Here is a 26,218-nt window from a genome sequence, read left to right as displayed (position 1 = left end):
CCAAATTTATAAATCATTTAATAGACAAATGAGAAAACAAGACCACCCACTGATACCAAGATACTGTTAATTTTTAGATACGATGATGGCTAGGTTGTTTAAGCATCATTATTCATCCTGAAATACTTTCAGATGAAATGATACAATGTTTGGAATTTGCTTCAAAATAACGCACGGTGGTGGCAGGGGTGGGGAAGTGAGTGGTGGTGCTATAAATGAAACAAGACTGATTGCTGTTGGAGTTGGATAGTAGCCACATAGTTCATTTTTATGTATGATTGAAAAATTCTATTTTGTGTCCTTTCAAAATACAAGCTCCTGTGCTCCATCTTAGAACTACTGAATTAGAATATCTAAAGGAGAATCTGGAAATCTGTATTATTAACAGGTTCCAAAGTGATGATTATGCACACTAAGATTTGGGAATCATAGTCCTAAACAATTTATCCCATTGTTCTTGCTCTTGTCAGAGACATCCAGTCAATTATATATGCATGCTGTATCTTTAAAGTTAGAAATTGTGTCTTGCATCTCCCAAAGCCATATATTTTATATGTGCTCAATAAATATTAGTGATGTTAGTCAAAACCTTTATTGCTGTTCACTCTGAATAAACATTCTAGGTCTGGAATATACAAGACTTACCCATATATTCAAAGATATTAGGAGTGTGCACCTTCTCAGCTCTTAGCAATAATCCTCTGGCCATGTGGAATTTCTTTCTTAGTGGTATTTAACACTCCTAATTCCTAAAGGGCTAGTATTCTCATACCTCATGCAGCAAGGATAAAATTTAACAGATGAGAATAATAACCTCCTCTTTCACAGACAGATAGAAATAGAGAATCTTAGCTTCCATGTGTAGAAAAAGAAAATGAAATGTGAAGTGTTTATACCTGCCATTACCCCTCAACTTTGCCTTTGTCAAGATTTTCTTTGTTTGCAACGGTTCATTTATTAAGTAATCACTTTGACCCTCCTAAGAGGGTATTCTTGGGAAAATGTAACCTTATATTGAGAATTTTTCCCCCAAAGACTTAATATTCCCTATACCTTGGAACTCTTGAAAGAACTCTTTGATAGATTCTGTCCTAGTACTGGTCCAGTGTTCTAGTTCTGCCACTAAGTAGCTAGGTGGTTTTGAATCTGGCACTATTTTTAATGGGTCCTGGTTTCCCCACATATATAACTCTAAAATAAATGCCAATCTACTCTTGGATCATCTGTAAGTTAACCTACAGTTTTACATTCCTTCTAGGAAAAAGTATTTCACCCAATATTTAAACAGAAAACACAACCTTCAAGAAAAAAAAGGTATAAAATGGCTTTACCTCAGCATCTTAGACAAGGATAAATAAGGCCAGTTGCCTATGTTGTGTTCTGAAGGTATAAATCCAGGAATATGAAGGCTATTTCCCACTTTGACTTACCTGCTTATGAGCATGATCATAAGAATTAATATGATTGTCAAACTCCTGGTGTTTGTGGTACTGCTTGTCACATAATTCACAGTAAAAGTTTGCCTTTACATCTTCCAGGGCCTTTGCTGTGGACTTCTCCTTTTCTGGAAAATCCTTAAAAAAAAAAAAAGGCAAAAATGTTGGTTACATTTCTCTCTAATAGCATAATCAGATCTCATATTAATCAAGTTGGTATTTAATTTTACTGGGACTAAAAGGATATGGTTAGTCACATTACATTTCAGACATTCATGGCACTGTGGAAGCAACTTTCAGCTTAGCCTTATCCCTAAGTTGTCAATAAACACATAATGACTTATCCTAAAGGAGCCCTCAGCTGCAGTACGGTCATTACTCAATCTTCTTCTTGCCACCCATTTCCAGGTGTGGTTCTGCTGACTCATCTAACTGGAATACTCACCCCCACTTCCTCTGCCTATCCAGTGACCTATCTGAAACACTGTAAGACCTCTCCACTACAATATTTTATTGGGGCACTGATTGCATTGTTTTATATTGTTCACCAACGGCTCGTGTTTAGTCTCCCTGAGATCATGTGTTGGGACTTACTATTTTCTCTTCACACAGTGCCTTTCCCACCTTGTTAAATTGGTGAGCTTCTACTCCTTTCCCAATACCCAGCTCTTTGCCCCCTCTGGGAATCATTTTCCATGACATTTCAAGGAGGAGAAAGCCTCCATTATGTTGCTTATTACTAAACACATCTATGATCATTCCTACTTTGTCTTTTTCATAGACATTTCTTTCTTTGATATTACCCCTTACATTTTTTGTATTCCACACAATTCCATCTGCGGCCAACTGAATTATCCACTCTACACACTCTCCCTGGGTGACCCCATTCATACTATAGTTAGAGCCTTATGTATCCATAATGTCTAACTCCAGCCTAAGCTTCTCCCACAAGCATCAGCTCCTGCTAGACATTGCCAATGAGTGTACTGCACAGTTTTCAAAATGATTACACTTACAATTTTGACTATGCTCTATCTCAAACAGAATTTTGGCCATATCACCCTCCTGCTTAAAATCCTCCTGAATTCTCTCATTGCCTATAGAATAATAGTGACAAATGCTTATTGAGCATAAACAATGTGCCAGGTATTAGGTTAAGTATGTGAATTATCTCATTTGTTCCTCACAACAGCCCTATAAAAATAAATTCTATTTTAATCTACATTTTACAGATGCATCAACCAGCACTCGGAGAGATCACACACTTGTGGTCACTGAGTTAGCAAGTGCAGAAAGGATTTGAATTCAAATAACCAATGCCTACCTCCTTTGTTAGTAAACAGCTGTGCTTTACCATCTCCCTTTAAGGCCAATCCCCTTAATATACCATACAAGCTCCTTCCTACCTCATCAGTGGCATTTATATCAATCCATGCTCCCATGTTACCCTCTTTAATTCTATTAGCAGACATGCCACATGATATTAAAAGATTTGTTTTCATGTCTATGGCTCCCATAAATCTTTTGAAGGCAGGAACTGTTTTATTCATTTTTGTGTCCACGGTGCCAAACGTATTGTCTAGCCCAGAATAGGTGCTTATTTAATATGCATTACATAAATTAATAGATAATGCTGGCTTACATATTCATGCCTCCTACCATTCTGCAAGTTCTTCTCTATTATCCCAAGGCCTAAATAAAAGAATGACTGGCACGTAGAGGATACCAAATAAATATGCATAAAGAATGGGTGAACAAAATAATGGATTTCAGCTTTGTTTCTCCAAAATGACTAACCTTCTATACAAAGAACTTAGGCCATAAACCTAAATCATAGGGATATCACTACCCAGACAAGGAAGCAAACACAGGGAATTTAGGCAGATTCTACAGGGTTGGGAGAAGTCATGGGGCAATTAATTCAGACATGGAACATAATGATTCAAGCCCAAATATGTGTCTAAAACACATGGCAAGAAGCAGGAAGGACATGAGTAACATTAACAAAGATCAAACTAGACAAAATATCTGGATTGCCTGTCTAAGAGAGTTGACGTAGAAATGTGGTTACATTCTAGGCTAATGAGGCAAATAAAAGGTACTTGACAGGATGTATCCAGTAATGAGAATGTGGATACTGATTTCAAGACAAAAACCCAGTTACTCAAAGAATGGAGATTTAGTCACTGGATAATTGAGGGAGCAGTATAGCATTGAGGTAGAGCATATCTTTTGATGCACTACACTTAGAATCAGGGGAAACCATTATTTTTCATCCAGTCTTTCTCACTAGAAATTTGTTATGCCCTTTCTCAGTATAATTGCAGGGATTGGATTGGAACAGGGACTACTTTGGTTTACCCATAGTTCTTCGTACTTTATGATGAGCCAGGAACAACAGCCTCAGAAAACTGGCCATGTGCCTTGGATATTGAGCAACTCTGCCTCAGCTATGTTAACTGGGAGTGGAGTAGGGGTGGCGACTGAGAATTCAGGGTGAATCTGTAGTTAAAAATGTGTATTCTTATTATTCCAGATTTTGGAGAGGATTTTGTGACAATAGCTCAATGGCCAGGAGTAGAGCTTTTCCACTTACTCTTGGCATCTATATCTAAACATTTTTTATTTCTAAAACACCCTTTAATTATGATATTATAATATATGACTCTCAATGAAAAATGTTATGAGAGTTCTACCAACATTTTAGTCATATACCATCTCCTACAAGTGTTTACATTTTACAAAACCATCAGACTAAATTACATGCCCTGTTTCTTGCTTCATTTTTCTTGCCGGGAAGTGGTGCTGATATACCCGTTTCTCTTCCCTACAAGGGACTAATGATATTCCCACAGCATATCCTAGGCCCCTTATTAAGAGAGGAATATATCCCACCTGTGGGATATAAATGCCATGAGCAAAACATTCAGAGTTCACAATCCGTGTGTCCCTCAAAGCCAGAAGTAAAAGCATAAACCCAACAGCAGTGACTAGGGAATAGAAATGGGGAAACTGAGGCCTGAGAGTAGAAATATCAGGCAGAGGAGACTACAAGCCAAGAGTTGGGTAGGGATAGAGGAATCATAGAGGAAAAGAAAAAAAACCAAAATCCTTAAGAATTTTTGGCAAAACTTGAAAACTGAGATTAGAGCTGGAGCTGACTTTTAGTAAAAGAACTATAACTTAGTGGTCCATGGTATTACTCAGCATAAGGTAGACCTGCTTGGAAGTGTCAAAGTGGACTACCTATGGAGATGGAGATGAGTTGGTCCATATCTATGTGCCAGAAGGCTGGAGGGTAAGGTCTCAGACTAGTAGGGGAGGTATCATGTAGTCTATCTAATCCTACCATTTAGCAGAAGAGGCAACTGATGTTTAGCAATTTCGTGATTAGAATAAAATCAGCTAACAGTAAAGCAGGGGCGCACTTCCATTGTATCACGCTGCCCCATCCACTCAATCATTCATGCATTCATTTAACTACACATTCATCGCCCTATTATCAAGCACTTAAACAGTCAAGAACCTCTTGTTAAGCAACTTGTAATCATCAGTTTCTTACTCGGTCTCTACCTCAGAGTTTTACAGTCTAGCATGGAATAATTACATATGAACAGGTAAACACTATAAATTGCAATACAGTGATAATCATAAGTTGTTATAGAATTTACCTAGTTCATACTAGTTAAGAATAATTTGAAGAAAAAGTCAGATTCTTTTTCTCTCTCTCTTTTTCACACGTAGCATTAGATACACTGAAAGTTCTCAGCATTTCTTGCCTTTTTGTTTAATGACAAGATACTTTTACTGGTCAAATAGCTTTGAAGGCAAATCAAGGTGAGATTTACTCTCTGAAATAATTACAGTCTTTAAATATATTGAGATATGGAGTAAACATGAAAGGAGTAAATAACCACCTATTCTCAGTATCAGTAAATTTTTAAAATTAAAAGTGAATAAAATTCATAATAATACATTAGACATATAACATTTGATGTATAACTGTATCATTGATTTGCTAGTTATACAAATTTCCCTTCTCACCACCTAGAGGGGTGGGATGGGGAGGGTGGGAGGGAGGGAGATGCAAGAGGGAAGAGATATGGGAACATATTGTATATGTATAACTGATTAACTTTGTTATAAAGCAGAAGCTAACACACAATTGTAAGGCAATTATACTTCAATAAAGATGTTTAAAAAAAAAAAAAATTTCCCTTCTCACAGTTTGCCTAGAAGAGGAGACTTTGGAAGCTTATTTAATAGAAAAAATAACATTTATGAAATAAAAGAAAACTTCTTGTTAAGCATTCTCAGTGATCCATTAAATGTTGAAAATGAATTATAAATTGAATATGACAGTTATCTTAATAAGTCATTTTTAAAACATTAGGCATTGCCAGTGGGCAATTATGTTGCAGTTCAGTAAGAATTCCATAGTAATTAATTACTTTTCATAATTAATATTTTGGGTGCAAAGAGAGAAAATATACTTTTTCACACCAAGAATTTTACATTCATGCATATAACAAGTGTGTCTGTAAAGTGGCAAGTATTCTGACTAGAGTAATGTGTTTAGTTAGAAATATGTATGTTTGCTACCAAATTATTTTTATTATTGTAATGATGCTTACACACTAAAATCCATTGCTCTCCCTTTGTAAAATAGAAATCTGCCAAGCACTTCACGTTTGTTAACTCAATCTTCACAATGACTTTACGAAGTATCATCTCTTATTATCCCATATAAAGACATGGAAGACAAGGCACAAACACATCTAGAAACTCACTCAATGCTGAAGAGCAGAGACCGGATTCAGACTCAGATCTGCCTGTCTTCAGAGCTATTAATCACCATGCTCATGGCTGCCCTAATTAGCCTTTATCCAGACGCCGCATAATTCTAAGCTGTCTCTGCCAACTATTTTGGTAGATTTGGAATGATACAGAGCCCCTAGCTCCCAGAGAGAGTAAGAGGACTAATTATAATTTTAAAAATCTATAAAGCTCTTGAAGCTGAGAGATGGGCACTAGGAAAATACAAGGTGGTAGTCCTGTTCGCTGGTTGTGAATATGTGCCTTGATTATTGAAAAGGAAGAGAAGAAATCAACTGCTGTTCTTCGTATCTCCTTGATGGCAATACCAGCTTGGAGCTTTGAGAACTGAATTCATATTCTTTGCATGAAAGTTCACATTTGACCTTTCACTGTTATGTGTAAGAGATTGCTTTAAGAATTCTAATATTCTCTAACCTGTTCTGTTACACTGGCCCCATATAAAATCCTGTTTCAAAGATAGTGAATTCTCCTCCCCCTTTGATCAAGTGGCTGTCGCTGATTCAAAAAATCGCTTTTGGCGCCCATTGTCCCCTTGCATCTCTGTAATAGATTGGGTAATGGGAAACTTGATTTAGATGGGTTTCTTCATGTATTTATTTTATTTTTGTGCTAGAGAAAAAAAATAGTGTTTGAAGACTGACTGATTTGAATCTCAGCCTCTTTCTTACAGCAGTTTAAACTTTAAATTTTCATTTTTCTCAGGATAAATTAAAGGGAATAGTGAGTAGCTTGAAGGACTGTTGTGAGTATAAAATGAGATCAGTTTCATGGAAGCACTTAGTACAGTGTATGCTAAAAGTAGGTACTTGATGTTTGGATATTTTGTGTGTATGTGTCTTTGTGTTATATGTATGGGTATAGGTGTATCCATGTGATGCTAAAATTTTTTAAAAAAATAATACCATTCTCCTATGAGTCTATAAAGCAACTTTCATTTTCTGATGAAAATTTGAGCAAGTGATAGGAATCCTTATCCTCTTCAACCCACCATCTCATATGAAAGCACAATCCCTGAGAGTAAAATCAAATTTGGTTTCCATAAATAGGATTTTCAGATGTTTTTAACTCACAATTTGTTTTTAACGTTTGGGCTGTTTAGAAATCCCACACACAGTCAAGAGAGCACTGGATGTCCTTAATTAACATTAATATTACTAATATTGATTTCCCTAAAGATGTGACGGGCTTCTTTTATATGGTCTTTGCATTCTATAGCATCTAGCATGTTACTTGTTATTTAGAAGAAACTCAGTAAGTTTAAATTTAATAAGTTAAATTAATGAATAAAAACCAGAGAATGCTTTTCCCACTACGTAATAGATAGCTTGGCTTACTGTGGCAATGTTAAGTTATATCATGGGGAATTAAACTGTTGAAATAACGTCAGAATAAACAGATGAGTATGTTTCCAGTGCTCCTCCTGTCTTACCATAATCAATAGTTCTCCTTACGATTTGTTGAGAATCAAGTGTTGGTTTCCCAGACTTGAACTGGACACAACCAAAGTTAGACCTTTCCAGCAATGCCCAGGTAAGTATAATGTCAGCCACTTCCTGGATTTGAAAAAGAGCTTTTCCCCTCTTATTAGTGATTCATTCAAGCTGCCCAGATGAGAAGATGAATACAACCACATTAAATATGTGAACTTATCACTGGGTGGCATGTTTTGGGAACATCTCAGCATCGTTTCTAATTTGGAAAGAATGATGAATTTCTGACTTACTGGCAAGATGCCAGAGTGATGATTGCATTTCTGTTCATGAAGCAACAATTAAATATTTAAAGTTTGCTTGTATAACTGCTTATTTTGGAGAAGATTCCTAATTGGCTGCATTTGAACAGAGGTTATTTTTGAAAAACACATGCATATCTGTTAGACCCATTGTTCATCAGTATTCTACACCACCAACTTCATCTTCCTCAGCATAAATTAATATACAGTTCCTCTACCAGAAAAACACATAAGTATATAATGCAGTCCCAGGTGTACCCTAAAATAATCATAACAGTAGCTATTGCTTTATTACCTAACTATGCATGTCTGCCTTAAAGGAAAAAAGGCGCACATATAATTTCCATATTGCTTACCGATGGGATACAGATGCTGCACTGCACAAGTTCATAAAGGTTATGGATTGGTTTTCAGAGTATTTTTAACAACCAATGAAACAGTAAAATACATGTAAACCAATGAGATTTACTGGACACCGTGTAGTATGAGCCCATCAAGATGCAAGGACTACCAGTCTCTTACAGAGAACATCCCAGCCCTCACCAGTAAAAACAGGCAATATTTTTGGCTGGGAGAGAAAAAGAGAGTACATGAAAATATATGTAAGTTTACCCATGGTCAAGGACAAGGTCGAATCCATTAAATAGCAGTCCTTGGCCTAGAGTTCATGCCCAACAAACGTCCATTAATGAATTCATGAATGAATAAATGTAGTGAGTGAAGGAATGAATACATTTAATTTCTTTCTGACCTTTTTCCTGTTTAGTTATTGTGCTAAAGGGGAGAGAACTGGAAAACCTGAAATGAGTATGGTGATGTTAAAACCCATATACTTGTACACTTCAAAGAGTGAACCCTAATGTGGAATATAGACTTTAGCTAATAATAACACATCAATATCAGTTCATCAATTGTAACACACTCACCCACCACACTAATATAAAATGTTAATAATAAGGGAAACTGTATATAAAATTAGGGGAGAGTATACAGGAACTCTCTGTATTTCCTGATCTATATTGCTATGAACCTAAAAAGGCTCTTAAAAAATAGTCTAGTATTTAGAAAATAAAAGTGTACAACGAAATCACATTTTGATAGTCCTACCTTCATTGAACTCAAAGAAAAACAATGCATGATGTAAAAATAATCTAATCCATGTTATGTAATGTACATGGCTGAGCTCCAGGGGTGGGGCCAGATGACAAGGAGGGCTCCTTTGTATGGAGAGATCTTGAGATCCCCAATTCCGCTCTGTCATTTTCCATGAGAGAGAGCAACCCTCAGCACCCCTTGCGAAAAGCAGGACTACTGACAGACCATACTTATAATCATTAGATCCACTGGAAATTCATGGGTAAAATTTCTATATTTGAAAGAAAGATTTTAGAATGTGTCTATTGTGTGGGTGTGTAAAATATGATAAGAAAATGAGTTTTCTTCCCCCAGACTGACAATAGTGTCCCATTTATAAAGGTAGTAATTACCACTCCATCAATTCAGCCCACAGACATGTATAACTGTAATGAATATAGACATATTGCATTGATCTAAGTTGAATACATTTAAATGAATACATCTATTGTGCATTAGACAGGAAGTACTTTCATTTACCCATTACTCCTGCTGTAACTACTTATTTTAAAAATGCAATTAATAGTGTCTGACATTTCATTTTCTAATATAGGAGAAATCAATGAAAAATGTCAGGTAACTAAGTTTTCTGGAAAGTTGCTAGTGACACCTGCTCAATTACAAACCATGTTTTAAAAATTCAACATCTGTAACAGCTATCTAGGGGAGAAATTGTCATTAAGAGATGCTGACCTAGACGCTGCTTCACTTTTGCATGGGAATTAACGGCAAATAGGTTCCCTTCAAAAAGATTCAGGTGATTGTCAAGTCACTTCCTGTTCTAAGCCCTTCTCAGGTTGCTCTGGAATTCATCTGTACAATTCTAAAAAGCTGTGTTTCTGTTCTACATGTGCTAAAACAGGCCTGGAAACTCCTAAAATGATGTGTTAAAATAGTATAAAGCCAAAGTTTTTGCTTTTAAAAAAGGACACACAAACCAGGTAAATGCCAAAACTCCAAGGACATTCTTTCTGTGTTTTCTGAACATTTGCTATCTTGTTTGATTAAAAAGTCTGCTACATTTGGTTTACTTGTTCTATAACCAGAGATGTTTAAAAAGTGACTGTGCTCACAAAGGCACTTCATTATTTCAAACTGGCTGCTCCGGCCTTCTATCTATTGAAATTCTAATAGGTAATTTACTTTCAAACTTAGAGAAAACTAGCAGTTGTGAAAGAAGTATGCTATACAGAAGCTCTGTGTCTCAAATCTTGAAATATTAACTTCAAGCTGGGAAATTGTGTCAAAGTAAAGGAAATCTATTAAAATGCTAGTTTTCTTTGAGAGGAAGGCATTCACATGGGCTAAAGGAAATGCTATAAACTACATTACACTACTTTCAAGATCATGAAATGATGTACAGAACTTGGCTCTGTTGTCATATATTTTGGAAAAAATACTTGTCACATATTTTACCTATTAATGATTATTCTCATAGAACTTTTGTAAAACTTGGGTCACTGACTTCAAAAATCCTCAAAAAGAAAGGGTGTATACCAGTTTTATGGATACACTCTTGCTTTATTGAAAATAAAAACAATTGTCAATTGAAGTCAGAAAGGCCGATGAGCTGGAAACTGGGGCAAAAGTTAGTATGTGTCATAAAGGCAGAACTGATAGTACAGCCCACCCAGACTGTGGTGAAGAGTTGAAACAGATTTTCACAGCTGCTTGAACAGTTGGAGGATCCATACTTATTGTTAACACCAGCACCCACTCAATAAGCTATATAGCGTGCCGCAATCTACTGTGTGTGATTGTGTGTGTGTGTGTGTGTGTGTGTGTGTGTGTGCACCGTGCATAGAGCTAGTCTGGAAAGAGAGCCAGCTACAACAGAAGACAAGCTGTGGGTCCACTGTAAAAGAAGTGGAATAAAAAAGACAGAATCGTCACACAGACATGGAAGGGACTTTAGAAAATCTTTTCTAGTTAAAGAAATTTAATCCAGAAGTTCTTTGGTTTGCCCAGCTTGATGCAGAATGATAAGTAGCAGATCTGGGCTAATTCAAGTCCTTGACTCCAACCTTGGAGAACAATAGCAGGGCCACAAATTCTACGATGCCTATTTCCTTACTTGGAAGAGGAGATTGAGCTAAACGACCAAATTTTGCATCTCTGAAGCTCGAAATGGATAAATGAGTATCTGCAGTCTTTAAGCTGATAAAGGTATACAGATATTCTCTTTCTTTTCTTAAACAACACAGTCAAAATCTATTTAACATCATATTTAGAAAGTATGTTCTGACTCTTGGAATGCCAGAAATAGAAAATTTTCCATTTTAAACCATTTCCTACAGAAGGAGACAGAATCACTCTCAGTAGAGGACTTCCTCTTCCCTTTATTCTCCTAAACTTTAAAAAAATATATTAAGAGCTTTGCTAGTCTAGTCCATAGATGGTTAGTTATAGTTACAGTGGATTGAGCACTGAGCTGAGCTAGTGCTAAAACTGGCTTTAGAAAGGAGGAAGCTATCTTCTTTTCTGATACTGGAGGGATATCTTAGATGAAAGAGAAGAAAAAGCAGAAGATAAAAGAATTCATACCTAAAATGATTTTTTTAAAATTTCTATGCTGCCCTTGAAGGAATTTAATGTATGGTGGGGATTTGGCTGTATTATAAAGGTTTGGATTAGTTACTGTGTTATTCTACTGTGCAAGATAATAATAGCACATAATTCCTGTCTTCAAGAGACTCTCAGACCACCTGAAGGGACAGAATTAATTCACAAATTGCAAGTGAAAACAGAAAGGAATATACAGTCATATGGTGGGGATTTAAAGTGCTGTATGTATTCAGAGAAGGGAAAAAACCATGTTGCTTTGTAATGTGCCTACATACCTAAGAAGAGTAAACGTATTAAGATGGAATTTTATAAAGAGCTTAAGTTAATGGTCTTGTATTTGACTCTTAGATATAAAAAAAAGAATGTCACTTGATGAGTCTTTAATTCTGGAGTTTAAGAAGGTGGCATAAAGTATTTCTGAGAATGACTCAACCTACATTTTGTAATGAGAATAATATAGATTTCACTCTATGTACTGATAAACAAAAAGCCATACAGACTTTAGAGAGGATGGAACCCTATTCCCTGTCTCCTCTTCTATTACAGCTGGTGTTATTTCTGACCAGTAACTAACATAAGAATTATGGTTCTGCCCATGTTGTTCCTTAGTGTCCTTCTTGTGATTATTTTCCCAGGACATCTCTCTTGGACTCACTGCTTCTTGCTTCAGAGTCTTTACACAAAGTCTGAGTTCACTTTGATCACCAAAGCACAATTAAGTGATTTTAAAAATTAACTCCTATAGAATTTTTTGCCTCCATCAATTATGCCATCTTGACTGGCTGCTGTCTGTATGAATATTCTGTTACAACTCTGGGCTGGAATCTGTGTTCTCACTAATGGATGAATTTGTCAGCAAATCTCTATTTTGTACTAGCTGCAATGATAGCAGGGACAAGTAGGAAAAAAAAGAGTTATTATAGTATAAAAAGAAAAGAGAACCTTCATTGATAAGAAATGACAATGCCCTTAAACTTGTAAATAAATACCATTAGGCACTCCCTAAGAGTAGCAGCAAACACTCACAAAGGAGTATCCCTCTTGGTTTACTGTGTGCCCAAATACCACAATAGCTGCACTTTGGATGTCCATCTAGGGAGGAACAGAGATCAAGGTAAGAGTATGAATCCTAGCTCAACTGCTTGCAAACTCCATGGCCTTCAATGCATCACTTAAATTCTGTAAAACATGGATAGTAATGTCACCTTCACATGATGATTATAATGATTAAGTAAGTTCAAACATAAAAGGCACCTAATACCATTCCAGGTACCACTCAGCAGTCACATTATCTATCTACCTACCTACTACCTACCTACCTATCATCGATAGCTATAGATAAAAAACTATATAGTCTTAATTAAAATGCTGAAGTAGTGGCCAAAGTGGAAATATGCCAGGAGGAAGGGTGTCTAGGAAGTTCTAAGTTTTGAAATTAGTTATTAAAAATAGACGAGGCAATATGTCCTTGTGGTTAGGAGTGTAGTTCTGGATCAGACACACTGAGTTTAAATCAAAGGTCTGTTCCTCATGACGGGGGGGCGGGAGGACCCAGCAATTCCATCTTTATCTGTGTCTTCATCCCAAAACAGGAGCACGTGATAACAGTAACTAACTCATAGGACCGTGGTACTGATTGTGGAAACAAATCAAATGAAATACTTGGCACAGTACCAGCCTAATATTGCTATTTGTTTACATTTTCTAGGTTTTGTTTTGTTTCATTTTGTTTTTACAGAGTTTAACAGCAAATAGAAAAACACGGCATTAGATTTGAATGCGATACACAGTGACAACTGAAGACAGATATCTGGCTGGTTGAGAGCAGAAGTGTCTGGGCTGGGAATGGAGACTTGATGGGGGCGGGGGTGGTCCCTGAGGACTGCACCAAAAGATTCTGGCTCCACTAGGGAGGGGGAGCCGAGCTTCCCGTAACTGACATCCAACAATGTACAGAGAATGGGCCCACAAAGTCCAATAAAAAGCATTTCTTCCCACAGGGGAGAGATTTAGTTATCTGTACCCGACTGAGTGATGTACTATGTGGATGACAAGTTCTTCTTTCTATGGGACCTGTCTTTGTGTTGCAAACTAAAGGGGAAAAAAATCCAATGCAAAAACAAGCTGAAACCTCAGCCAGACCCTTAATCATGCCCCTGTGAGGACACGAGTGCCCGTTATTGCTGACTCTTTTATTTCTAAACGCCCCACGGTGCCGTATTCTGGATAAGTTACTTGTTAGAAATAATGCTCTTTGCATTAAACATACATTTTTCTTTCTGTAAACAGGCTCTGCTTTCTACTATAGATGGTGAGCTGAGCTGACTTCCTGACCTGGCCTTTTGCTACTGTATCTTTTGGATTTCTGCCTTTGGCAGGAGTACAGAGAGACTAATTTTTTTAAGGATGTTTTTTGTTACTGAAAAAAAAAAAAAGCTTTGGATATTTTCTGTTATATTTTTACTACCCTATACAAAAATCATGATTTGAAAGTTTATTAATGTATAACATACAGGAATCTACATTGGAGATTAACAATAAATATATACTCTTTCTGCAAGGATGTGTATTAATTTTCATTACATTTATGTGACAATATTCCTTAGGTAACATGACAAATAATATCAAGGTCTCAAGGTTTAGTTTTTATTTAGTATAAAACATTTGCCAACTTAGTGTCTTTCACTAACTGCATTATGATCTAATTGGTTCTATAATGTTTTCACTAAAAGAAGAAAAAAGTGTATTCTTACAAATGCTACTATTATTGTACAGAAATAGGCACTCACTCAGTGTGACCACAAATTTGGAAGGTGATTTAAACATTAGGCATTTTATTATTAATAACGAAATGGCAAGGATAAATTTTATGGGCTTTAACTAAAAAGGCTGTCAAGACCCACACCAATTATTTTGTCTGTTTAGCAAGTAAAAGCTTTAAAAATGACTTATGTGTGTATATGTGTTTGTGTGGTAGCATTTCCAAAAAATATTCCCATTTAACCTATGTGCCTTAAATCAACTCATGAGTTGATCAAGCTAGTATTATAATCAAACATAAGTTTGTAAAGTTTTAATTATCTGCTGATGTTTGTCAGTTCTTCTTTTGTTGTCCATTTAGTTAATATTTTCATGAAAACTTGGATAACCTAAGGTCAGTGTTCTATTCATCAATCTTTAATGACCAGATCTGTATGTCAAAATAAACCAATAATATGTCATTACTTTAAAAGATATTTAGTAACATCTAAGCATTCAATTTGCTAACTGATTGAAGAATAATTTATTCAGATAAAAATGAGATCAAGTTTCTTCAATATTCAAAACTAAAAATGCAGAAAAATTTCCACTTTCTGGTGTCTCCATTTAACTAAATTAAACTGCAGCAACCTATGCATAAACCATCTATTATAATAAGGGAAAAAATCAAGACCCTAAGTGGTTCTTTTGAGCTAAATATGAATTCCAATGAGTAACCAAGTGACAAAGATATTAAATTAATAGCTAAGTTTCCTGTTTCCTCATAAGTAAACTTTCAAAAACATTTCGCCCCTTTTTGTATTAATTCAGAAGTTACAAAATGGAGATAAGATGTGAAAACTTATAATACATATAAAATATGATTGTAATCAGCCAATGGAAGGAAAAGGGAAAAAAATGGAAGAGCTATTATGCAGATACGTTCTTTGGTAGAAGACAAATTTGCAAAACGAAGCCACCAACAAATGGAGAGCTGGTTTTGTGACTAAAACTTTTACATATTTTGCATCTGCTTTTTACTCTCTTTCTTTCAGACTTTTGTGGAAACCTGTATTAGCTCTAAAGGAATTCTTGAACTTGCTACAGTCAGGCACTGAGGACTTTTTGTTTTGTACTGTTTTGTTTGGGCCCTAGGAACTGAAGCACGTGAAACTGAATTCTTAATTAAATAACATATACACCTTACCAAAAAAACTAATTAAATATTAATGTTTTATTTTTTGTCTATAGAATATAGAATCCAGTGGGTTTGTATTTCTTAAGATTTTATAAAAATGTATTCTTTTTTGTCTGATTTTTCACTCAGCATAATTATTTTGAGTTTAATCCATGTTGTGTATATTACTTGTTCATTTTAATTGTAGGATGGCATTCTATGGTATGGATATATCACGACTATTTATCCATCCCCCTGTTAATAGGCACTTGGTTTCTTTCCAGTGGTACTCGGAACTGGGGGACAGGTGGAGGGGGAGAAGGAAGGAACTATAAAGGGGCACTAGGAAACGTTTGGTGGTGACATATGTTTGAAACTATCTTGATTGTAGTGATGACTTTGTGGGCATATACGTATGTCATAACTCTTTAAACTGTACCCTTTAAATATGTACAATGTGAAAATATTAATGATTAGTCCTTCTAATTTATTTTCCATACTCCTAATAAGAATTCTTTATTCTCCCACTGTTCAGAAAAGATCCCAGCAGATTCTATCCCAAACTGAGCAACATCAATATTTTTTTTTTCAGTATATAGCTATTTCTTTATCTCATCCTAAAAATGTAAGCTATTTTCACAATTTTGCATAAATGTCAAGAATCATTTTGTTGCCTGATAAAGTTTCATTCACACATTTACCTTTCCATGAGTGAGGTACAACTTATATGAAAAATAACGCTTGGTAGATGCACTTCTAAAAAATCCAGTTCAGAATTTTCCCCTACCACTTGGCTACAGCTTTTTTATTCTGCTCCCTACATAATATCCTCAGGCAAGTATTTTTCTCTTTTTTCATGTATTCTGTTTAGCCTGGTGGTATATTTTACCTTTGTCTTATGAAGGTGATAGAGAATGCTTGAGTGCAGGATGAGAATACAATTGAATGTCATTCAAATATTTTTTTAACATAGATTTCATGATTCATTATAAAGAGGTTAAAACATTACTGAAGTGATAACAAGTGGTTCAGTTGATGAGATAGTTAATTCATACTCTGTAGGCATAATCGTAACAGCTGCTAAGTTATTCAGCATTGAGTTGAAAGCAAATTCAATAATTTGGTGGACTCTTCTTTGCACTCTATCCATGTTTATGAGGCATTAACAGCATTTAGGTGACAATTTTGTGTCATAAAAGATTTTTTTTGTACCTTATGGCTACTTGACAGTTGTTGCTGCACATGATGGCTAATCAACAGTGAATTATATATTGAAATTAACTGCTCACTTGAATATTTTGTAGGTTCATAATAAATATTGAAAATTAAAACATTGATACATATTTATATTAAAATACTTTTGTGAAATACATATGATAATTTGGTATTTAAAAGGAACACTTTACACATTTTATGTATTTTTAAATTTATGTTATTCTTGAAAACTTGGTTCAATTTAGGTTGATTTTTTAAAACTTCTGTGTCAGCAAACATTTATCTTACCTAAATTGGACATATAATTTAAAAAAGTCATTCTTACGAAGAAAATGCAATAAATGGTGTGTGACTCTTCTTTTGAGGTAGGAGACAGGGAAACTAGGTAAGTTTATACCTAGCTTTACAACCAGCTTGATATGTGTGACTTCTTATCTCTAGTTTCTTATCTCTAGTTTTCCTATCTCTAAAATAGGGGTTTGGTTAATTGACAAGTATCTTTTGAACTCTAAGACTATGCCATTAATTTTTGTCTTTTGGGGACAGTTTTCTTAAATACCGATGTGTTTCTTTCAAGAGAAAAAGAGTTGGTTAATAGAATCTTTCTGACGATAAAATGCGAAAGTGAGGAAAGTGTTTTGGGGAGAGGAAGCTGAATTTTTCAGGCTCCCTGGTTTCCACAGGGATTCACTCATCTAGAACGGATGGATACTCACTTGCTTCTCCAACCTTTTTCCACTGTAGACACAGCCCAGGGCACAAGAAGACATTATACTAAATGTCACCTGTCACACATCCCTAGGATTTAATAGCATATCAAAATCTTCCAAATATCTTGACTCAACTTATTTGTGCCAAAATGAAAAAGTAATGGAAATAAAAACAAAAATAAACAAATGGGACCTAACTAAATTCAAAAACTTTTGCACAGCAAAGGAAACCATACACAAAACGAAAAGACAACTCACAGAATGAAAGAAAATATTTACAAACAATGTGACTGACAAGGGATTAGTCTCCAAAATTTACAAACAGATCATGTGGCTCAATTATCAAAAAAACAAACAATCTGGTCAAAAAATGGGCAGAAGACCTAAATAGATATTTCTCCAAAGAAGATATACAGATGGCCAAGAGGCACATGAAAAGATGCTCAACATCACTAATTACTAGAGAAATACAAATCAAAACTACAATGAGATATCACCTCACACCAGTCAGAAGGGCCATCATCAAAAAATCTATAAACAATAAATGCCAGAGAGGGTGCAGAGAAAAGGGAACCCTCCTACACTGTTGGTGGGAATGTACATTGGTACAGTCACTATGGAGAATAGTATGGAGGTTCCTTAAAAAACTAAAAATAGAGCTACCATATAATCCAGCAATCCCACTCCTGGGCATATGTCTGGAGAAAAACATGGTTTGAAAGGATACATGCGCTGCAATGTTCACTGCAGTGCTGTTTACAATAGCCAAGACATGAAAGCAACCTAAATGTCCATCAACAGATGACTAGATAAAGAAGATGTGGTACACATATACAATGGAATATTACTCAGCCATCAAAAAGAATGAAATATTGCCATTTGCAGCAACCTGGATGGACATGGAGATTATCATACTAAGTGAAGTAAGTCAGACCGAGAAAGACAAATACATGATATTGCATATATGCTGAATTAAAAAAATGATACAAATGAACTTATTTACAAAACAGAAAGACACTCATAGACTTAGAGAATGAACTTATGGTTACAAAGGGGGAAGGATGGTGAGGGGGAGGGATAGATTGGGAGTTTGGGATTGACATGTACACACTACTATATTTAAAATATCAATAGATAACCAACAGGGACCTACTGCATAGCACAGGGACCTCTGCTCAATATTCTATAATAACCTAAATGAGAAAAGAATTTGAAAAACAATAGATACATGTATATGTATACTGAATCACTTTGCTGTACACCTGAAACTAACACAACATTGTTAATCAACTATGCTCCAATTTAAAATAATTTTTTAAAAAACAAAAGACATCTGATTATACAATTACCATCTAGATGTGTGACACCCACTTATTGAGCCTGTTTTTTACTTTGTTTTTATTTGTTTTCAGTTTGTTTGTTTGGTGCTCCCTTAGTTTCTACTCAGCCAAGATAAATGACTCAAAGAAATTAATGTAATGTTTTTACTGCTGAACTGTCATATTTGCAGTTCACTAACAAGATAGATATGACGGATTGAAATTTGGAAGGTAGAAAATATTCTCTTTCGGTTAAATGAGTTTCTATGTCAGAAAACAAAAGAAAAACATTGAAAATTGAGAGGATCAATCCCAACCACTAAGAGCCAAGGTTAATTCTCTGCTGATGGTGGTGAATGCAGTGATTAGAGGAAATATGCCATTGCATTTCGAATATGGAGCCCCACAAGGCAACATTCCAAGTGCAGAGCTAAGGATGAAGCCAATCTCCAAAAAAATCAAAGGACTCTGATATTTGTGTTTTTGCAAACAAAATTCTGAGAGTACCTTTGGAATTACATTCTAAGACAGTCATCATGGTTGAAAGAATCTATCATATCTTGACAGAAGGATTTAGATTAGAAAGGCAGAGTCTTGTCTATCGAGGTCCTCAGAATGATTGTTTCCTTGGAGATTATACTGCGAAGGGCTCTTATCATTTTCTAAGTGAGCAGAATAAAAGTGATTTTCTCAGTTGCCAAAAGATGTATTTATAAATGCAACACAACTGCTAAGCCATATCACTCATGGCTCCTGTAGGTGAACAAATATATTGTTTCCTTTTTATAAACGTCATTTTTAATCAAGAAAAGATTACTATGGGGGGGGATTACTTATTTCAAAATCAGATGGTTGGAATAAGGCATACCAGGAACTGTCCCTCAGATATGGACAAAGTACTTTGCCTTTCTCTGCACAAATGAAGAGTTGGGGTGGGGAATGTAACCTTTAAATACAAATACAGGGGAAAATGAACTCTGAAAGTATTTATATTTAAATGTTTGGTTTTATGCATTTGGCTACATGACAGGAATCACTTTCTTTCAGTTTTCACTTTTTTTGCCCCTAATTTTGGGGGTAGTTCTTATAAAATAATATCAAATAAATATTACTATATCAGACAAGCAAAGACTTTTTCTATATAAGAAAAAAAATGTTGTTATTTATAGTGTGGTACCTTCTTATTCACTCAAAGACTAACGTTAGGTGGCACAAAGTAAACTTTTTAAAAGTTCATCAAATTTTCTAAAACAGGAATTAGCATTATACTGTGTATAATAATATTTTTAAGATATCCCCATTTGTGGCAGTGGTAATTTGTTTTATAAATACTTTCACCTTCCTTATATATGTGCAAGGGGTGTTTTACATTTTTTATTTATAAAATTATTTTATCACTATTCACATTGTCAACATATGCATGTTTTTATTGATTGTTAAATTTTCATGGTTTCTTTTTAATGGCTAACTTTTCATTGTACACGTACAGGTTCAAATAGTCAGTTTAATATATCAATTTGTGTGGAGGCACAATAAATTGTAACGCAGTGATAGAATCATTTCTCATGCCTTCCATATTTTTTAATGCAGTAAGGCTTTTAAGGCACTAACTCTAATCAAAATCAAAACTCAAAAATGTTCCCGGATTTTCTGGTAGAGCCCTAATGTCAAATATCTTGTTTGGGGGGCTTCCCCGGTGGCGCAGTGGTCGAGAATCTGCCTGCCAGGGCAGGGGACCCAGGTTCGAGCCCTGGTCTGGGAAGATCCCACATGCCGTGGGCAACTGGGCCCGTGAGCCACAACTACTGAGCCTGCGCGTCTGGAGCCTGTGCTCCGCAACAAGAGAGGCCACGACAGTGAGAGGCCCGCGCACCGCGATGAAGAGCGGCCCCCGCTCGCCGCAACTAGAGAAAGCCCTCGCACAGAAATGAAGACCCAACACAGCCAAAAATAAATAAATAAATAAATAAATAAATAAATAAATAAATAAATAAATAAATAAATTTATTAAAAAAAATATATCCTGTTTGGTTGTCCCTAGGACAACCAATTTTAGGTTTGGAAAATACGTTAATTATAATATTGATATCAAATAGGCATCTAGGTTAATACATAAGTTGTGGGTTGTCTCAAATATGGTTCTCTAGAAACTCTAGAACAACTTGGGTCTTAGCTTCTAAACATGGTAATAGGTGGGGAGAGTAGCTTATGTAAAGTACGATAACACAAACTCATAGAAACTATAGAACTCGGTGATGAAATCTGTGTCTGTAGCAAGGAAGAAAGTTAGGAGTGTTCTTTAAATACCAGAAAAAAAAGCATCAAAGAAGCATTATTTATAAATATTGAAATCATGAAATACAATATCATGAACACAGAACTCAAAAGGAATTTAACAGGAGAAAGAAATGGCATTTAAAGTTAACATACCCTATGTTAAATACCTTATAAAGACTATATTATATTATTAACCATTCATCTCTAAGAGAAGGCTAGGGGAAGAAGAGGAAAAAGACAGGTCATTTATCCTTTTCTAAACTGTTATAGCATCCATGAAATGAATCCATAAACTGGGATTCCATAAGCTGCTCTACTAGGCATGCAGTTTCTACTGTTATTTATCAGAGGAAAATTCAGTACTATATTTAAAGCAGACCAAAGGGGAGCTGCTTTGATTGAAGTGTGTGTGCACGTGTGTGTGTCTGTGTGCTCATGTGTCTGTGTATGTAGGTTGGACTCCCTGCAACCCTAGGGCTTGTCCAGAGTTCTCTACAGTATCTCTGCACAATGTAATGCTCAGCTAGGCCATCTCTAAGGGCCTTTCACCTCACAGACTCAATGATTCCATCATTCTATTCTGATCTTATTCTCAACCACCTTCCATACATCTCATCTTCGACCAGACCAGCCTTTGCATGATGGAGAGCCAAGAAACTGTGTGCTTATTTACTGGAATTTGCTTGATTCCACAGTGACAGCAGCTCATAAAAAGGCTAACCGTATAAAAGATTAGAATGAAGGGCCCACAAAAAGATTTGTTGGTGCCTGTCATTCCTGCTGGCTTCTGAATAACTCAGGCCTCTCAACAAGATCCTGAATTTGGAAGCTGCATATTTAAATGCCAGAAGGATTTAGATATGAATGTGCAGATGGCTGTATAAGTAAAATGACTGTCAATGACTTCTTATTTTTCTCCCTAAAATGGGTGCTATGATTCTGGTTAATCTTGTCACAGCCATTTTTCCAATAAGGAAGGCATTATTTAAAAATTAAAAGCATTCCATTTTCTATTCACATCTGAGATTTGCCCTACCTGAGCTTGCAAAGGTACTTAGGAATGCAGGATTTGGAGATAAAGGAACAAACAAAATATATATTTAGCATGAGGAAAGCTTGCTACATCATTCCTTCCTTAAAGAAAAAAAAGAAATATTTTTTAAAAGCAGATGAGTCTTGTAGATTTTTTTTTTCTGCCAGCCTTTACCCTGACTTTTCTCCTGTATAGATGAGCAGACCAAGTTACAATATTCCTTCGGGGTTTTCAGGGGTTCTTTGTATGCAGTAATACATCTTACATACAGCTGCCCAATAAATAATGTCCTTTGGGTTACTTGCCTAATGAACAAAATGCCAGTGCTTAATTCCTCTGTGATCTGGTTCCAGTACACTTTTCAGTCTTCTCATGGTTTCCTATCATATCTTATGTTCTCATCACAGTAAATGATTCACTATTATTATCTGTGTCCTTTATTTTTCCTCCTCTGTTCCTTTGCTCTAACTCTTCTCCCTGGAATGTCATTCTCTTGCCTCCTCACGTTTATACTTCAGCCAACTCAACTCATTTACTCTGTCTATGCCATGAAGTCTTCTTTGTCACGCTGGTCAAAGGAAATCTTTTGCCATGAGCTCCCATTGCCCTCTATTCTTTTTATATGCCCTGTATCAATTTCTTCCTTCCTATATACCTTGTCTTTAGTGTCTGTTTCTTGAAAACACAGATCACGCACGTATTTCCGTATTTTTAACACATTTCCTGGTATAAAATAGACATTCGAAGTATATGTTTTTGAACAAATAAATGGAAATGTCTTCCCCTCACATGTGGACAGAGAAACTCTAGTTGTAGCCAAAATACAATCATGAGCAGAATCTGATAATTGCTAGATCAAATCAGAGAATACAGATCAGTGATAATAGTATTCAGTTCAATTCTGATAATTTCCACTAAGCAATAACTTTCCATAATCATTGCATATTTTCTCTAGTGCCCACCATTATGGAAACAGAGGCAGAGAAGCAGTTACCCTGTCTTCCTTAGTTTTCTGGAGGGAGGGGTAAACTTGTCTTTTACTAAGTAATCAAGAAAAACTAAATTTAATATTCCCTCTTTTATGTCACTTCAAAATTGTGTTTCTGATAACCAATTTTAAAGCATATTTCCCCAGGAGTGTTGTTCAACAATAAGAAGAAATTATTCCCTGGGTTTTTACCTAGTACATGCTTATTATGGGCAGTAGCTACAACTATACTTGTCCTCTCCTCTCTTACCATATTTTGAAATCTAAAGTCTTCTACTGCCACATATAGTTCTCATGAACATCACAGTATGCTGTATTTGCTGAATTTGGATTGCTGATAAGGTTAAGCTCAAATTAGCTTTGTTTGACTTTGGAGAATGTGTTTTAATGGTACCTCTAGGTGTCTTTTCACATGTTATTTAAATTTTTGATTCATGAATGCTACCTACCATACCATGCTTCTTAAAAATAGAATGAGAAAAAGCAAGTGATTTAGTATTTTTAATTAGGTAGCACACCACTCTAATAGTATCTTTGAGAAAGGGCAATTTCCTATTTGATCTTATTTGAATTAAATGTCATCTGCTCAAGTTAATTTGTTGCAGTTTCCATTGCAATTAATTCTGAATTCAGAAAGCTCACAGGCTGAAATATTAAGATTGCATTCTATTGATTTGTTTGCTAATAGAGAATAAACTGGCACATAACAGGCATCTTAGGAAGTTTCTCTTAGCAAGTATGTTTTTTAAAGTCCAACTTTTGTTAAAACATAACCTACATACAGTAAGGGAACAAATCATAAGCTCAATGAGTTTTTATAGAGTAAACACATCCTTTTAGCCAGCGCCCAGATCAAGAAACAGAAAACCATCAGTGCTGCATAATATCATCAACCCTCTCACAGCAAACTCCCCAGAGATATTCATTATCCTGACTTTTAGCTCTAGTACAGTCCAGTGTTGCCTGTGATACATCATGTCTTAGTCCATTTGGAATGTTATAACAAAAATACCATAAACTGGGTAGCTTAAACAACATTAATTTCTTGCAGTGCTGAAGGGTAGGGAGTCCAGTATCAAGGAATCAGCAGACTCAGCGTCTGGTGAGAGCCCACTTCTTGGTTCATAAAAGGTAATTCCACTTCAGAAGATGTGTTATTTATAACAGTTCTGTGAACAGTTCTTGTTTTGTCTTAACATGGGAAGACGAGCAAGGGAGCTCCCTGAGGTCCCTTTCATAGGGAGGGGACTAATCCCATTCACGAGGGCTGCACCTTCTAGACCTAAGTAACTCCCACAGGCCCCACCTCCAAATAACATCACATTGGGGATTAAGATCTTAAGATATGAATTTGGGGGAACATAAACGTTCAGTTCATAACAGAAAGGTAGGTAGGTAGATAGATAGATAGATAGATAATTAGACGCATCAACATATGTGCTTTTGTGTCTTCCTTCTTTTACTCAAAATTGTAGTTATCAGATCAATTTATATAATTACGTGTAATGATATCTTGTTCATTTTCATTGCTATGTGGTATCCCATTATAGGAATATATTATCATTAATTTATCCATTCCATTCTCAATTTGAGTGGATTTCAGTTTGGGATTATAATGAACAGAACTGTTATAAATATTTTAACGTATCTTCTGAAGTGAAATTGCTGGGTCATAGCATACACAAATGTTCAGCTTTGCTAAATATTTTATATACAGATTTAATGTAAACATTTGCATACTTACATGATATTCAGTAGTCTATAATACTTTGCGTCAAATTACTCAAATGTTAAAATTTGCGTAAACATGGAAAATACAGGTACCGCTATAATAATTCAAAAATACAGGGAAAAGAGGAGATTACTGTTGATTGGTTGAGGGTGGGATATAATGTAAAATTCTATAACTTTGCATCACAATTTACAGAGAGAGCCAGACACATGTTTCACACAGTCAGGCATTAACTTATTGAGTCAAAGAAGTAATACCATTAATTTTAGGTCCCTTGTTAAATAATGTAGATCAGGAAGAGTTCAAGGGATTAACTGATGCCCCAGGAGGGCTCATGCAGCAACTTCAAATTGCAATCAGTGCCTTGAATTATTTCTAGAACCCCTGGGTCTCTATGGCACCACTAGAATCACTCTTTCCCTTGTGTTTTAAGCATTTTCACCAAATACTGTGACAGAATTAGCTCTGCTTTTCAAAGTTCATTCATTTTGAGTACAGATGAGGATGAAATATACACATCAAAATATTTGTTGGAACTTTTATTCCATTCAAAGGCCAATTCTGAAGCTAAGATCATGTTTTATTACTTCAAAATGGAGTGGAGTGGCAGAGGAGAATAAGCCTGCTTTAAATTTTAAGTTATGAGTGAGGTACAATTCTCTGAGTTGTGCCTAACCAGAATAAATTCTGGTTATTTATAAACACCTATATTTCAAATACCAAGTTCTACAAATGTAAATTAAGCACATTCAATTTGTTACATTGCTATAAAACATACCTGGTAGGATATCTTAAGTTTATTCTATTTAGGTGGGAAAAAAAGTGACTCTACAGTCAGTAAAACAGCTGACAAGGCAAAAAAAAATACACTGTTGGGAATAAAGTCAACCCTTGTTGCCAGGTGACCTTCTATTTATAGATAGTTGACTGCCATAGTCACAAGCACCCTAGACGTGATTTTTTGCTTAACTGAAGACTTTGACTGCGATATCTAGCTAAACATTTTGAAAGTCAGACTGTACTAACTGCTATCACTTCCTTACTACCCATTTACTCTTAATGCAAACTTGTGCTCTCCTCCATCTCCTGCTGAAACTATTCTCTCAAAGGTCATCAAAAACTTATATTTTCCAAATCAAATGCATCTTCTAAATCCTCATTTGGATATTCTAGCTTCCTCTGTCTCTTCATTTGTTCTATGAGTGTCTTGGTTACCAGTCCTTAATCTACCATGCTTCCTTTTATTTGATTAGCTTTATTTAAAATATGGGTCTTGTGACTGCAGCACTATTTACAATAGGCAAGACATGGAAGCAACCTAA

At 35.5% G+C, this 26,218-nt stretch overlaps 1 protein-coding gene across 1 annotated transcript in view; it reads right to left on the bottom strand.

Annotated features, from left to right (window-relative positions):
- The window catches only part of ZNF804B (zinc finger protein 804B), a 524,148-nt gene that overhangs the window by 94,524 nt on the left and 403,406 nt on the right, over positions 1-26,218 (bottom strand). The window contains exon 2 of the mRNA XM_036863687.1: positions 1,431-1,574. Coding sequence (XP_036719582.1) covers positions 1,431-1,574 — 144 coding nt within the window. The remainder of the gene's footprint in view (positions 1-1,430; positions 1,575-26,218) is intronic.

Source organism: Balaenoptera musculus, chromosome 9 (assembly GCF_009873245.2).
Source record: "Balaenoptera musculus isolate JJ_BM4_2016_0621 chromosome 9, mBalMus1.pri.v3, whole genome shotgun sequence".
NCBI classification, from domain to species: Eukaryota; Metazoa; Chordata; class Mammalia; order Artiodactyla; family Balaenopteridae; genus Balaenoptera; species Balaenoptera musculus.
Note: the sequence above shows the minus strand (reverse complement) of the source record. Positions and strands in the feature narration are given on the sequence as shown.